This window comes from Zophobas morio, unplaced genomic scaffold, assembly GCF_036711695.1.
Source record: "Zophobas morio isolate AGI-343-1 ecotype UQ-CSIRO unplaced genomic scaffold, CSIRO_AGI_Zmor_V1 ptg000030l, whole genome shotgun sequence".
Lineage (NCBI taxonomy): Eukaryota > Metazoa > Arthropoda > Insecta > Coleoptera > Tenebrionidae > Zophobas > Zophobas morio.
In genome coordinates this window covers 12674397-12691462 of record NW_026972135.1, presented here as the reverse complement: position 1 = coordinate 12691462, position 17066 = coordinate 12674397, and the positions used below count along the sequence as shown (strand labels likewise).

Below are 17066 nucleotides of genomic sequence, written 5' to 3'. Positions count from 1 at the left end.
TTGATGTCGGGCTATTCTTCGACGCGTTCCAAAATTTGTTCTTCAGCTTGCAGTCCTATCACGGCCACGATCGTGAGTTTGAGGCTTGAGGGTACCATGAGCTCGATTTGGAAAGCCCTCGATCTACAATTCAGGGGCCAACCTGTCGTTTCTATCAGCTACACAAAAAAATAATTATATATATATATAACGTAAGAGTAATACAGAGTTTTTAATACTAATGGATTTTTAAAAGTACTGGTGTTCCTGATTATAAATTCCAAACACTTAATTGGCACATTTATCATACTACTTACATGATCGTTAAAATTAAGTTGGTTATCAAAAGTTATACCAAGATCTTTTATTGTTGAAGTTCTATTAAGTGGAAGAAAGTTATAGCTGTACGCAAATAATATGGGATCTATTTTCTTTGAATATGACATTATTTTGCATTTAGAATAGTTAAAAGGGAGTTTATTTACCTCACACCAAGCATGTATTTCATTGACATTGTTCTGCATATGACGACAATCCTCCTGTGTATAGATCGTAGTGAATATTTTTAAATCGTCAGCAAATAAGAGCTTCCTACAATCAGTTATATTAACAATATCAATGATAAAAAGTAAGAATAATAACGGACCTAGGTGGGAGCCCTGAGGAACACCCGATGTCGATATGTAGGATCGCGATTTGAATCCATTATAGGTCACATATTGAGATCTACTGTTTAAGTAAGATTTAAAACAAATCACTAAGGGACAGTTAAATCCAAATAAAACAAGTTTATTTAAAATAGTAGTGTGATCAATTTTGTCGAAGGCCTTCGAAAAATCCGTATAAATAACGTCCACTTGTCCCTGATCATCAAGGACATCAGCAATATATTCTGTAAAACAAGTAAGATTATAGTGAGTAGAACGTTGCTCCATGAATCCGTGTTGAAAACTAGAGATATGAAGACGACAAGAAGTATATATATGTGAGTAAAGAGTCATTTCGAATACTTTAGAAAGATTAGAGAGCACAGAAATGAGTCTATAAATAGCAAATAAAGATGCATCGCCACCTTTTAGGACAGGACACACACGTGCTATTTTCCATACCTCTGAAAAGGTAGAAGTCGAAAGAGAAAAATTAAATAATATCTTCAGTGATTGAACAAGCAAAGAAGAACAATCTTTAACAAAAAAACTAGGTATCTGATCGTCACCAGCGGTTAATTTATTTTTCAATCTTTTTTATGGGATTTTTAATATCATATTCAGAAATATTCGTTATATTAATTAGCCTTAAGAAAGGAAGCTGTGTCAATATGATCCGTCGAATTATTGCTAGTACCAAAAACACTACTAAAATATGTAGCAAATCAGTTAACTATTGATTCTGGGGTAGAGTAAATATTATTGTCATAGTACATAACAGCTGGAATTCTTGTTACATTTTTTTTGTCACTGACATATTTCCAAAAATATTTAGGATCAGTTTTTAACTTAACCTGGGCTGTGTCAAGATATAACTTGTATGCAAGAAATACTTGAGACTTTATTTAATTACGCAAGCGTTTACATTTATTCAGCTGCTCTACGTTACCTGCTTTTTTGAATTGCTGTAGGTATTTATGCTTTAACTTAATATTCTTAACTATTTCAATGCTGTACCCGCTTGGATATTTTCGAGAAGACTTTTGGGTCTTAAAAATAGGAACATATTCATCAAACAACGAGTACAAGACTGAATAAAAATGAGAACAAGCATCATTGACATATGTGAAATTCTGTAAGCTTGACCAAGCTATTTCTAAAAGGGCGTTATACAACGCCGTAAACTTTGCCTTCTTAAAATTGTATACCGTATACTTCACATTTACTGGAAAATTAGGGACTTTAAAATTCATATCAATATTTAGAGTCTATCAAATCGATGCAATCAAACTCACAAACAGTAGCAACAGATGTTGCAGGTGTTTTAAAGTTATCGTAAGCATGGTAAACTTTTAATAAAAATATATGTTCTTATCCCTCCCCAAAACATGGACGACGTCAGCTCAAAACTTTGCCAAATAAATCTAAAATGTGCAAAATGTGATGAATTTATATATACTTACGATTGATCATTGTCTTCATATTTTTAGGATTGCTTATAGAGGGCGTGATGCACCGAGGATTCATTAAGGTGAAAACATTGAATCTGATGGACACATAATATCCAAAAATGATATACTCAAAAATTATTTATTTTATTAGTCTACTTTTTGCTCCTATTTGGCTGTATGACAATGCGTTCCAATACATAGTGGAGACTTTTATTACACGTAGATTACTCACTAGATAATGGATAAACGTTTAACAGCAGACGACTTAAAATAAACAACAACCGATGCCATAGCCTTTAATTTCTAAATTAAATTTGTATAACAAAGTAACAAATGAATAGTGTATCTACGAAGTTACAATGTTATTCACACATTTAACAAGCTCCAGATTATTTAAAATCGTTACATGATCGCCATCTATCGTAACCACTTGTCCTACATTTTCACACATTTTTGATAATTGATAGTCATGGTCGTCCTCAACCACGGGATATTTGGCCTTGAATAAGTGGACTAATGATTTGACTTTATTATTTCTAAATGTGTAATTAATCATGGCTCTTAAACGTTTATATAGTGTAACAAGTGCTTGTTTCTCTATCTTCTCTTTGTTAGGTGTTTCTAAAGGTATCAGAGCTAGAACTACATCCATTTTTTGATCAAAATCTTTGGCCTTTAACAATTCCTCCTAAAAGACAAATAGTAACAACTGATAACAACAAAAGAGTACTAATATTTACCTGATGTTTTGAAAGTACGTCGAAGGGAATTACGGTACTAAAAACTCTGTTCAAAATTGCCAATTGAAATTCCACATTGTCGTCACTCCCGACAATTTTTTTTACAACAGATCTTGAGTATGTTGGCGACCCATCTAGCAGAATAACTGTGCCGAAATGACCTCGCTTTTCCAATAAACTAATAAGTTCAAATCCAACTGCTGCTCCAAATGAATAACCGATGACGAAAAATGGAAGATTTTTGGTTAAGTGACTTTCAATGTGCTAAAAATTGATTTAATTTTGTAACAACCGTAACAATTACGAATTTAAAACAAACCGAAATTGCATTTTCTACAATTTCTTGAATACTGTTTTCGGGATATTTGTAACTATATTGTATTCCTATGACACGAGCTTTCAAGGAACGCGCCAAATCTTCTAACGGTGTGAAGATTCCCTCGACGCCTGGTAACACAAACACTACTGGAACTTTTTCATATGATTCTACTTGGCTTGCTAATTTAACGGTAGGTAAAGGACTAGTTTCCTTATCAGGCATATACAGAATGAGAGAGTTGGTCCCTTTCTGTGTTTTTGTAGAATCATCATTTTTGTTCAGCTTTTCTCCCTCCATTTCAGTCAATCTGAAACAACATAATTACGTTTTAACATAGATGTGCGACTGGATATTTCACGTATTAACAATATTACTTTGCAAATGTTAAACTTCGGACATCTTTAGACGTTACGTAGATTTCAAAATCTTTTTCCAGGAGTTGAATAACTTCTGTACCAACCATGGAATCCATACCAAGTTCTGCGAAAGTCGTATATTGGCTTATAGTTTTCATGTCTTGTATTCCTAAAACATGAGCAACCGCATCTACTGCACTAAGAATGTCGCCCTTGTTGTGTTTTTCGGCAACAACCATACTAGAAACAACCGGATAATCATGTTTTAACAACACATCTAACACTTCAAGACAACTTGAAATTTTTTGTTGTAGAGTACCCCCAATCACTAACTCTTTATTCTCTTTCTGCATTTTCGCTACCAAACCGACCTTTAAAATAAGTGTAATTTAAAGAAATTTTAAAAAGTTTGTAGTTACATCACCGATTGCTCCCCACTGGATTGCTACAGCAGGCAACCCGTCTCGTTTTCGATTCTCACATATTCTCTCCATAATAGAGTTTGCCATTCCATAGTTGCTCTGACCCGCATTACCGCGACCACAAGAAACTGAAGAAAACACAACAAAATATCTAAAATTTGTCGTATAAAATCATTTGAAGTGATGACGTTGAGAGGCCACCTTAATTTTGGACATAATTTTCTACTAACTTTGTCCAAATTTACCGTAGCTCTAGCTTTTGGTATCAATGAAATTAGAAATTTTTCTTTCGTCTGGTCTTCGAATAGTGCATCTTGAAGAACAACACCCAAGTTAAAAATGGCATCGATTTGTCCCAATCCGTTCGCCTCTTTAATTAAATCTTCACATTTTTGTTCAGTTGTCACGTCATTAGTACAAACTTTAACTTGGACACCGTAAGATTGCCATATGCTGAAATAACTAATTAAAACCACAATCTATTAGAACCATATTTTTTACTTTATCCTTTGTTGATGGTATCCACTTTGAAGTCCCGACCTTGAAGACAGTACTAACTTTCTGGCACCCCTTAGAACTAACCAGTCACTTAGTTCTAAACCAATTCCGCCTAGGCCACCAATAACGACGTATGTGTAACGCACGTCACAATTGAACCTTCAATCAAAAGTGGTATTCATGATTCAATACTTAAAACTAACTGTCACTACCACAAAGATTCTCACACTAGGAAGGTTTAAAACAACAAGAATAAGCAAATGTGAGTAACCCCAGGTATTGTGCAAAGCAATTGATACAACACAGTTTCTGACGCTTGATTTGACGGATTAGTGAGAAGGTACAAACGTTGATTAATAACACTTGGTATGAAGCAGTGGCATTGCCAGAGCTCGGAACGGACAGAATGAGGAAAAAACCGGCACTACAGAGGTTCGCTTGAACCTCCAGTCGGGGCGATTAGCTTCCAAGTGGCTAACTGTACGATACAAAAGGAGCAATTGTCCTTGTTGTACACAATCGATTTGAAACGCAACTAGTAGCAGAAAAGTGTGAGCACCGTTGGCATTATTCGTTAATAACGATCACATAAACTCCATAATTCTGCCATTTTTACTGATAACTGATAACTTACCGTGGATTCGAACTGATTTGTAGTTCATCGACAACGTCAGTGTTTCTATTACCTTCTTCACTCCGAAGTTTAATCAAAATCCTCCCAATATGTTTACCTGTCATCATATATCTATACGAATCTTCCACTTCAGATGCATTAAACAAAATCCTAGGTAGAGGTTTTACAAAACCGGCCTTAATTCCCTCCAGTAGACAGTTTACCACTTTACACTTCATTTCGGGCACTTGATCAAAAAGTTTATCTACTACTATCCCATGATAACAGGCGTCTTTCTCAATAAACAAGAGGTTTAAAGAACTATCATTGGCCAAATCGTATTTGCCTATTTCCAAGAACTGCCCCTTTCGTGCTAAACATTTAACTGAAGCTTGCAGCTTATCCTCACTCAAAGAATTCAGAACAAAATCAACTCCTCTACCTTTAGTTTCTCTTTTGATCATTTGCTCAAATGAAGTGTCTCTTGAGTTTCCTATGTGGCTGTCTGGAATTTGAGGGTAATGCTTTTTTAAGTAGGCTCGTTTTTCTTGAGTTCCAACTGTTACGTAAATTTCGCATTTATAGTGTAAGCAAATGTTCAAAGTGGCCAATCCAATACCACCAGTTGCAGAGTGAATAAGAATTGAACAACCTGGTTGCATATTTCCAACCTGTAAGACAAAATATTATCTTTGAGGTATTATATCTACCAACGTACCATTAAAAGGGCATATATAACAGTAGAGTATACAACAGGAACTGTGGCTGCATCTTCGAGAGTCCAAGATTCGGGTACTTGCCACACCAAGTAAGGATCAACAATAACGTGAGAGGAAATCCCTTGATTGTCAGTCATTCCAGCTATCCGACGGCCTCTAAAAATCTACTGGATAACATGTTATGTAAAGGCGAAAACAATCCAACCTTAAATCCTTTCCTGAAAATTCAAATCCTACCAACAGTTCTTGCACAATTCGATGGGTTGAAAACACTTCAAGATTTACACGACCAGATGCAGCCATTATATCTTTAAAGTTAACTGACGAATAATAAGACTAGAGAATAGAGTCAATTTTGTACATCGATTATATGTCGCGGTGTAACTTACCAAAGCCAGAATTCGTCCTTTTTCGAGCGGCACGTCTTTCTTTAAAGGTCCTTCCAACCATTCAAAACTCGATATATCTCCTCTATTTTTGAAATACGCGTACGAGTGTTCGCTGTAAACCTTGGCTCTTTCTTCCAGGCGGAGATGTCTGTAAGTTCCCCACGATCCATTCCTATAAATATTAACAGCCATGTTTTTACTGACTTGTTTAGCATAAAATGAATGTTGGGGATCAAACTCCGGAGCATCGTCCATTATTAAGAAACACTTAAGTAGGTTTCCTTTCGGTTCTCGCCTGATGCAATTTATCAAACCCAATAGTCCTTCAGGTTCTCGATTTGTTCCATAAGCTATAACACTGTTTTCGAAATTTAACGCGTTTTGGAGTTCCGTTATCCAATCAAAATTACTCGAAGATATTTCAACGTGTTTGGGCTTAACAGCTTCCTGTTTTCTTCTCAACAAAATAATTCTTTCGTTCGGTGTCTTATAGTCTGTGAGAATTTCTACGTCATCTTTATCTTTTTCTAGTCTAAAGTTTATCTCCTCCCGTGTTAAGATAAATCCGTTTTTGCTAAGAGGTATGAAAAACTGTTTTAAAGTATGTGACTGTTGTAAAATTTTGCTGCCAACGTACAAAAGTATGTCACTTTCTGGTGTTAAAGTAACCATTTCGAATTTTATGCCAGGTATATCAGAGTTTGATGCTTTTGTCGAAACGGTAAGATCGGGAGTGACTAGCGCAACATCTTCTAAGGCTTTATTGACTAAACACAAGATATGTTCAGAATTGATATCAGTAAATTCGTCAACAATTTCCACAGCTTTAAAACGATACTCTAAACTATTTTCTAAGATAATTTGTGTATTGATTCTCACAGCTTGTTCCAAGTCTAAACTCGTACTATTTGGAACGAAAACGTGTTTTTCCAAAACTGGCTCCAATCTTGCTCTTTTCCTAAAGATGGACTTAACGTGAAGTCCATGTATTTCAACTCCACCAGATCTAAATAAATTAACACTTTACCTTAACTGTATATTACTGATTACCTTATTTACTCAATAATATTAGAGTCTTTGTTAATATATGCAGACAGAAAACACTCTTGTCCATTTTGTCTTTCGACTATTTGTTTATGTTTAATGGGATCAATGATAAGCTTCTTAATACCAACGGGAACGTAAAGCAGTCTCGTATCTGTTTGAAGGATTTGAAGTTGAAGCATATTATCCATAAAGGTACCCCAGTTATCGTCCCACTTGATTAAACCCAAAGAAGCATCCACATTATATGTTTTTATAGCTTTGAACAAACCGCTACAAAAGAATTTCAAAAATCTGTGTTTTACTAAAAACCACTGACCTGTAATTATAACCCCGTAAGTGAAATTCTCGATAAATTTCATCTTGTTGCAACGTCTTCAATTTATCGTCTCCCAAAGTAGCACCAGACGAAAGACTTATTTGTTGCCGATCTGAACTCGAACAAGTGGTGATACGCCCACTAACCAGCAAAGAATCTTTTTCGAGAATTTCAAAATTCCCCGTACCTCTTTGCAGCATTACGAGAAGTTTTATGTAACCAGTGTTAGGCATTGTAGCAGCCCTTATAAACCTACAGTTTTCGAATTGTACAGGCAAAGAATCAGTTGTTTGATTTCGAGAGTCGGCAAAGGTTTGCCAAGCCAGTTTTAAATATTCAGTAGCGGGGAAAAGATTGCGTCCTGGAATTTATTTTTTTTTTAAATTAAGAAAATAAGTTTTATCTAAACTTACCGTCGATAACGTGACCTTTCATAAACTGATATTCTTCGTATAAGTATGAAATATTGTACTCCATCTGTTCGTTTTCAGTTGATGTAAATCCTTTAAATTCGTATGTCTGCCAGGATTTTTTGTGATCCCATTGAATAAAGGGTGCAATCATGGAGGTGCTTCTACTTACAGGGAATTCCACTTGAGGGAATATTTTTTGAAGTTGAGGAAGATAACCTTCAACATATAATCTACAAATCCTCTATATGGTATCCACGTATCAGTGTTTCGAAATTTTACCTTCCTATTACATCCAGGAAATTCACATTACCGTTTCTGACTAGTAAGTTATCTTCATCTGTGGTAGGTAGGTCGGAAATATTTAATGTTATCGTGCTTCTAGGTACATTATTATAATTTTTAGAATAAATTAAGTTTTGCAGTGTTGGGAAATTCATGTTCGAGTCAAATTTTAGATTACTAAGTTTTATCGCGTCTAATACTGCCTCTTCCAGTTGAATAATTTTATTGCAATAAGAACAAACAATTGTGCCAAATGCATCACCGGAAACACTAGTAGGAAACAATTCTAATTCTTTGAAAATATCCACTACAATTAATTGCAAACACATTGAACCTAAAACATTTTCATCTGTTTTTGTTTTCGAATCTAACATTTCTTCAAGTGTTTTTGCGTTATTGGCCACCAGGATTTTATTAAGTCTTGAAACAAAAATGTAAACAGTGTCTTAGTTAACAACCTCTAAAGATATCTACACTTACCTTGTTACGACGTCTCTGAAAGCTAAAAATTGCAGTATATAAGATCCTAGTAATTTAAAATTTTTGACAAATTTTCCAAAAAATATATGCAAGCGTGGTGGCTTAAAAGGCAAACGTTTTGAAGACGTAGATAGAACACCAGTTTTGGAAACTATTGCATATCCTCGACATAAGTGATTTGGAATATTCTTCTTATATAATTCATGGAGGAGACCAACATATTCTGTATCCAAAACATTGCTGCTAACGTCGTTTAAAATAGTCAAAACTGCTTCTTCAGTGCGACCACTGACACAAATTAATCTAGGAACATCATCTTTTGGCATTCCACCATTGATTTTGCGTTTTTTAAACCTTTGCAAGATAACATGAGTGTTGCTACCCCCGAAACCAAAGTTATTAACACCTACAATTGTGTCCTCTCCTAAAAGCTCAGTAGCTTCTGTCACAACTTTCATTCGCTTTTGTTCAATCCCTTCCAGCCCTTTTCGAAGTCTTTTCAAGTTAATATTAGGTGGTATAAAGCCGGTTTCCATTGCGATAAGTACTTTTATGACTGAACAGAGACCCGATGCGGGTTCTGTATGACCCATGTTTGATTTTACTGAGCCTATGAGAAGCTGTTGTTCGCATTTTTTCGCCAGAGCACCGTCTATAGCGTTCACTTCTTCAGGATCACCAGCTTTAGTGCCAGTGCAATGTGCTTCGAAGTATCTCAGTTTTGAAAAACTAATGTTACTTTCGTGATATATTTCAGCCAAAAGCTCTTCTTGCATTTGCGACGAAGGATACGTTATCCCTTCGTCTGTAAAACCGTCGCAATTTCCTTTCACGTTAATAATTTGTGCGTAAATTCGTTTCGCGGTTTTAGACTTTTGAAGGAAGAGGCAAATGCAGGCCTCGCTTCGAACGTAGCCGTTAGCTTCCTCATCGAAGATTTTACATACGCCGTCATAACTCAACAGCGACGAGCTAAAATATATTGAGGTAATAGTACTATAGTAATAGATCAGGTAAAAATATTGTTACGAATAATTTTCTCGTGTGATTCATTTGTATGTAACACTCTTCCAAACTATCATTCAGAATGTATAAAAGGCATACATTTTTTTTAATGCAGTAATATCTAACTTACTTCCAAAAAGGGTAAGAGATAACACAAGTTTAACACTTTATCAATCCGAAGAATGAATAGTAACAGTACGCTTTATTGTCAGTTTCCCAGTTACAGAACAGCAATTAACAGTAGTAAACTAAATTAAAAAATTTGGACGGAAGTTGTTTTGACAGAAATTCTCTCGCACCATGCCGCAAAAATTTTGAGTTTAGAAAATGTGATTTGTATTCATCTGGGTAGATATGTCAGCAATAATTTAATCAGCTTTTCTACGAAATTTAAAGAGTGTCACTTAAATAAATCTTACTTCCCCATTTTTTTATTGCACACATTTCGAAATCAGGGTGTATATATAGAGGGCTTTGATAAATAATTCTAAGGTAGTAGTTTCAAAAATCCTGCTTCGCGGAAATTATGCCTCTATGACAGTTCTCACTTGTCATTAATATCATTTGTAACCTATCATTTAAAGTCGTCGTTTTTATTATTTTAACGTGTTTCAAGCAGTTCAAAAGTAATTCTCGTTGACCCAAGACCAAAACAACAAAACAGAAAATTTTGTTTTTGTGCTAGGAACCGAAGACTGAAAATGGTTTATTCTGTTGGACAAGACATTTCATGTTATCGCAATGGAACTTCGTAAACGAAGAGTTCCTGTATTCTGTAACCGCTTGTAAGCAAGAATATCTGGCCAAATACCATGATTTGTTCGAACTGGAAGTGCCAAGAAAGAGAAATCACGTGGAAGACCTTCAATATCTGAGGAAGTTGTTGCTGATTTAAGACGACTTGAGCATAATCCGCAAACATTTTTGCAAAATTTCCTCAGCAGTCAGGAGTTTCTGTTGCAACATGACACTGAACAATGGGCATTGACGAAAGGATTACAAAACATTTTTGAAATTAAAAAGAGAGTGAATATGTGCCTTGAACAAAATTGTGAACACTTTTACTGTGATGTTTAACTGCAATAAATTTGTTTTATTTTTTAAAAAGAAAACAAGGACTTAGGCAACCAGTTATACAAATGCGTGTGGTCTGTTTCATGCGTCCTTGGGCATTTACTACGACCCTATAATCATTTATAGAAACCCTGTACATGTATTAAAAGATATGTCAGAACAGTTAAAAAAACCACGTGTGAGTTTTAGAACTGAAATCACGAACGTTCTGATAGGATATGCTGACATGTATTGGTTATAGTCTAATTTTTTAATTATTCTAGCGTTCACCTTTGGCTGTCTGAGCTGAAACTGTGTTTTATACATATCTCATTCTCTTAATAAATAATTTCTTAAGAAAAGTGTGGTAAAAAAATGATCTTATTCGTACGTACCCATAAAACTGCATTGTAGATCCAGGATGAAGAGTTAAGTTACAGCCACCAACTATAGCATTTTCGCAATCACCGTTTCTCATTGCTAAAAATGCTGAATGAAGAGCATTTCCAGAACTGCTACAAGCAGTGTCAATTGTGAATGACGGTCCTTTTAGTTTCAGGTGATAACTAAGACGACGAGCACATATCGATCTAAGACACCTTAAAGTAATATACATTATTACAATTAATAAAAATGTTTTTATTAATTTATATTTTTTAATTCATTGTTGCAAATGTTGATTTTACTTTGACTTAACTTTACTTTTTCAGTTTTGAAGTTTACTTATAACATTTGCTTACCCGGTCACGCCAAACCTCTGTGGTTCCTTTAGATTTGTTAGAATCGGATTTTCAGCGTCCGACCAAGAAAGGCCCAAAAATACCCCAGTCTTACTTCCTTTTAGCTCTGATGGGTTTATTCCAGCATCCATAATAGCTTCAGTAGCCGTTTCCAAAACAACTCTCACAGCAGGGTCCATAACATTGCCTTGACGGTAATGTAGTCCAAAATACCCAGCATCAAATTTGTTAATATTGTCAATGTGACCACTCCTTTTCGGTATATTAGCAAGACCAGCTTTCCATCTTTTTTCGTTTTCCGTAACCATCTGCTTTTTGTTAAATAGATTATCACGAAATTCATAAATATTTTGCGATTCTGGAAAACGACCAGATATCCCGGATATTACCACTTCTTCACCCGGTGGTGGAGATGATAACCAACGACCATATTGAAAATTAAGATCCCTTGATTCATTGTCTCTAGGTTCATTAGATTTCATTTTCCACTTAAAAATAAAGCGACACAAACATGTAACTTATCTCGCGGAATACGACTTGATGTATGTAAAAATATGTGAAATGTCTATATTTATAAAGTGCATAACGGAAGTGATATGGAATTTAAACACATTATGGTTTATGACACAATGGAATTTATACCTGCGTAGAACAATATGAAACAACAAGTACTTGAATTATTTACTTGCTGATTTGCATTAATTAATTAATTGAAGTTAGCCAAGCAAAAAATGTTTCAACCATAAGGGTGCGTAGCGCCCCAATGAATTCAATTTTTTTAAGTGGGTCAATTCTATTGTCTCAGTTTATTCGATACTTGAACCCAATTAAAATTAAAATAAATTAAATATAATTCCTCTACCACCGATAGCGTAATAGTAATTATATATCAAGGCAAAAAAGACAATTTTCCGACCCGAGCTGAATTATTAGAAAGCGAGGGCTCGAAAAGTCTTCTCTCCCGTGGTTTATATAATTAATTTATGAATTTTTTCATTTGCAATTTCTAAATAAAAATTTCCAACCTAAAACCACTAAAAACAGGTATTTATGATTTACTTAATATGCAACTAACTGTACATAAATACAGATTACGCATTAACTTATAAATTACAGAACATTTTTGAAATTAAAAGGCGAGTGAACACGCGCCTTAAACAAAATGTTGTGTGGCATTTGTCGTGCGCCTTTGGGCATTTGATAAGTTCCAAACTGAGAGGCGGCACGTGTTGATGTCATACTTCGACTCTATAATTATTTATAGAAACCGTGTATCGACACATATTAACTGAAATCTGCAATACAAAGTAAAAGAAAAAACAAACAAGTGTTTCCGAATTACACCAGTTTGTGAAAACTTAAGGCTTTTGTATGAAATTATAATCTAACTCAAGACGAACATTTTAAGTACAGTTAACAAATTACAAAAAATTCTACAGTAACAAAGTAACTGAATATTACTTCGTGCGGTGTTGTAAGAATGTGCAGACGCATTGGTTCGCTGCTTGAACTTCCTTAATATTTCAAGGTGATTTCATATAAATTCATTCATATAGGTACTGAATAATCAACATTATTCCGAATATTCATTGTGAACATTCGAGAAAAATTATCTTGTTGCGCGCTAATACACAAGGTGTAAGATATTTGATAATTTCACTTGAAGTACACAGGGTTTTTATATTTCTTGTTTTTCACTAAACGATTAACGGCATCAGTGTCATCCGATCAGTTAAGTCACCAAAAGCCGTAGTTCAAGGTTAGTTAATAGAGAACAGGTTACCACATAAACGAGTATGTGGGTAAAATCGCTTACGGGGGAGGAGAGGTGTCAGCCCCATGCATATATCTAATACTACTATATTGCTAACTCTTCAGAAGTAACATAGAAACGGTGTTCATGGACAGAGAAAGAAAGAAGATGTTGTTTTCTGTCTATAAGAGTACCGAGGGTCTGTGCGCATGTACACAAAATAGAAACGAAAGTACGAAATGTCAAAACGCATCCAATCACGCTATCGACTACAAATCAAGCAAGTACGAGTGTGCGCAGTACTGTTTAGTACCACAGAGAGACAGAGAGGTCCGATATATTGCTCTGCCGTTATGTTTTCGAACTCTTTTGAGGCCAGTTAGCAATATAGTACTGTTAGATATATGGCCCCATGTGACGTCAAAATGAGGTTGGTATTACTTGGGAATTTTTAGTAACTTGTAATTTTGAGTTGGTGTGACCGATCCGCTGATGCCTTTAATCTGTACGATCTGTACCGCTAATTCTGACGTTTGGTGTTAGTACTGCGACCACTATTAAACGACTTTGCCGTAGTTGATTTTGTCACAATAGTAGACAAAATGTGAAACTTGAGGTTAGTTTTATCACAAAATGTTTAAAAATGAAGCTGTTTAACCTTGCGCGGCAGTATAGAAATATATAGAGGGTCGCTAGAATGTACTATTAGAATTGCGTTAGACTAATAATCCTAAACGAAGACATGTTCCTACGTTTCAAGCTGCGAAACGTTAAATATACATGAAATTAAATATTCGTCACAACTCCATTAACTTCCCTTGCAACGTTTTTATCATTTAAATACAATAGAAACTTATTTTGCTTTAAAATTATGTTACTAGAATAAAGAACGGAAAAATACAGAAGTTAGTTATTTGCAAATAACGTCAAGCGCAAAAAGTGTATTTTTAAATAACAGTTTATAAATTCGTTTCGCCCCTTCCACCTTGCCGCAACCGAGTACAACCGCGGACTTTGTGTTGACTTATATTGACCTTGTACTTGAAATTCCACGTGCATCATATTAACTTCCACTTATAATCCTAAAAGAAGGCATTTTCCTATTTACAGGCTGTGAGTTAAAAAAAATTAAGTTAGATATTGGTTACAACAACTCCTTTAACTTTCTTGTGCATTTTTGTTGTAATCCAGCCCTTCGGGCGACTTCTGTTTTGATGATTTCTCACAAGTCATGACCACTAGAGTCCGAAAAAGTGATCTCCCATTTTCAACCAACCTAAAAGTACCACAGCGACATTATTTAACGAAACGGCAGAAAATGTAATACAAAACCACTAGAGTCTGAAAAGCCTTCAATGTTTATTTTTGGCAAGCAAAATCATAAGTCTGAGGTGTTGGGGAGGATAGGTTAATATCAAAATCAATTTTTGACTTTCTTCTGAAGGTTTTTCTCTCCTAAACCATTTGTTTGAAAAACGATATATCTCTTCTTAAAAAGGGAAAACATACTACGTTTTTGTTTTAAAGTTGCTGCCATAATTGTTATGGAAATCAAAATAAACTTGAAACTTACTTTTTGAAAAATTGTGGACTGTGAGACTGATTGCTTACGTGGTTTCCAACAAAATGCTTACTAAAAATTTTATCATAAGCTGTTGGTCGCCACTGGCAATACTTACCACATCTAATAGAGAAAACTTTCTAGAAACTTATACAGTCATTTTATATTAGCACCTATAGTAAATGTGTAAAGTTGCTATTATCATTTTGAACTTGCTTTGTGTCTGAAATGCACGTAATACCGTATTTACAGTAAATTGTATATATGGGCTATATCACTATTAATTCACTCAGAAACACGATAGTTACTATTTTGTAACGTCCAGAAAAGAATTGGCAAATTGTACACATGGATTATGCAGGCCCATTTTACAACCATTATTTTCTAATTCTTATTGATGCCAAATCCAAATGACCAGAAGTAATTATGGTTAAAAATTCTCCTACATCAGCGAGCACCATGTTGTTGTAAAGTAAAGTAGGTTATTGTTGCATTATTGTTGCATTATAATTTCATTTCGCCATAGTTTTGTTAGCTATATTAAATTAGGTTGCTTGTCCAAATGTTTTGTAATCGCTGACTCCTCTGTATTTTGTAAGAATATGGTCAGTTGCCCTCGTTACGAGGAAGTGATAAATAGAGGAGTCAACGAAGAGACAAGGGAGAGAGTGTGTGTAAGGTAGAGAAGAAGTTGCCATGTGATTATGGCCATGTATAAAGTTGTCTTGTAAGTTTTGTTATGTGGGCAGTGAAATAAACGGGAAATCGAAATATATGTGTCTAAGTCACAACCCCTTCACAACATAAAAGTGGTGTCTGGTGTGTGGGGTTTTCGTTGAAGAAAGAGGTTCTTGAAGAGATTGCCTTAAGTCTCCGTTTCTTGAAAAGATTGCCTTAAGTCTCCGTTTCTTGAAGAGAGTGCTTGAAGTCTCTGGTCCTGAAGAGATTGCGTAAGTAAGTCTCTGGTCCTTCAAAGAAAGCGAGTGGTCTTTGGTCTTCCAAGGAGAGTTTGTGGTCTCTGGTCCTCAGAAGAGAGCGTTGGTGGTTGTGATACACATTTTCGAATCTAGTCCCGGAAGGAAATCAAGAAATTCTACGTCGTTGGATTGTAGTGAGTGAGTGTGTGAAAAAAAGCAGAGCAAAGTGCGTGTATATTGCGTTAACACATCAAATCACAGGATTCTTCTATCGCTATACATTGTAAGTTCGAATTTTTTATGAATGATCAATTTCTTGTAGACTTGAAGTATTTATTTGACGAAATCATGCCTTTTCAAATCGAGATAGCGTTAAAAATGATTCCCGAATTTAGTGGCGAACGTCGAGAGTTGCATAAATTTCTAAGTTGTATATAATAATACAGCAACGACGCGTGCAGAAAAAGATAGTTTCCTAAGTGTTGTAAAAACAAAATTATCAGGATTAGCTTATGAAATTGTTAAATATGGCGAGTTTGATAACTGGGAAATTTTGAAACCAGCAATTCAAAATCAGTTTTTAGAAACAAGAACAATAGCTCAAATTCAGCTGGAATTATTAAGTACACGTCAAAAACAAAATGAAGATGTTAGGTCTTTTGCTAACAAAATTGAACGTTTATGTCAGGATTTAACCGATGCATGTGTACGAAGTGAAGGTGAGGCAGCAGCACCTATTATTAAAAATTTAAACAAAAAATCGGCTCTAAAAGCTTTTGTCGAAGGGTTAGTCCCTTCTTTAAAATTTGTAATTAAAGCGAGTAGGTTTGATGATCTTACTGCCGCAATTGAAGCAGCCTGCGAAGAAGAGCGCATCTTAAAGTGTGCCTAGATAAACAATTTCAAATATCTCATAGTTCAAAAAATAATGATTCTAAAGTTTTCACTACATCATTGAAAAATCCCAATCTGCTTAGCGTGCAATTACCATTGCAATTGTCATATAACGGTGAATCAGCAAATTTGTTACTTGACTCTGGTTCGGAAATTTCAATTTTAAGATTATGCGAGGTTAATGATGATGCTCTTGTAAACACTAATCAAAAAAATTTGTTAAAAGGTGTTACCTAACGAAAATCTTGTCACGACACTTGGGGTAGCAATAGGCAAAATTCAAGTAAATGGAATTACATTTACATATCCGTTTCATATCGTCGCAGATGATTTTCCTGTGCCAGCTCATGGAATTCTAGGTCATGATTTTCTTTCCGCTTATCATGCAATAATAAATTTGAGATGTGCTAAGTTATCATTATCAGTCAACGGTAAAGAGATCTGTTTACCGATCACAAATTATTCGAATGTT

The 17066-nt window shown here is 35.0% G+C and overlaps 1 protein-coding gene across 1 annotated transcript; it reads right to left on the bottom strand.

Moving 5' to 3' along the window:
* Positions 1–2202: 2202 nt before the first annotated feature.
* LOC135138698 (fatty acid synthase-like) lies at positions 2203–12000 on the bottom strand. The gene is made up of 18 exons (XM_064068678.1): positions 11470–12000; positions 11125–11328; positions 8672–9643; positions 8189–8611; positions 7910–8139; positions 7497–7857; positions 7193–7450; positions 6134–7139; positions 5950–6080; positions 5744–5900; positions 5047–5696; positions 4416–4571; positions 4116–4367; positions 3912–4065; positions 3511–3863; positions 3137–3443; positions 2818–3081; positions 2203–2765 (listed from the first exon to the last, which is right to left on the bottom strand). Exons 1-18 carry the CDS (start codon positions 11949–11951, stop codon positions 2424–2426), a joined length of 6702 nt encoding a protein of 2233 aa, XP_063924748.1. The 5' UTR covers positions 11952–12000; the 3' UTR covers positions 2203–2423.
* Positions 12001–17066: the final 5066 nt, after the last annotated feature.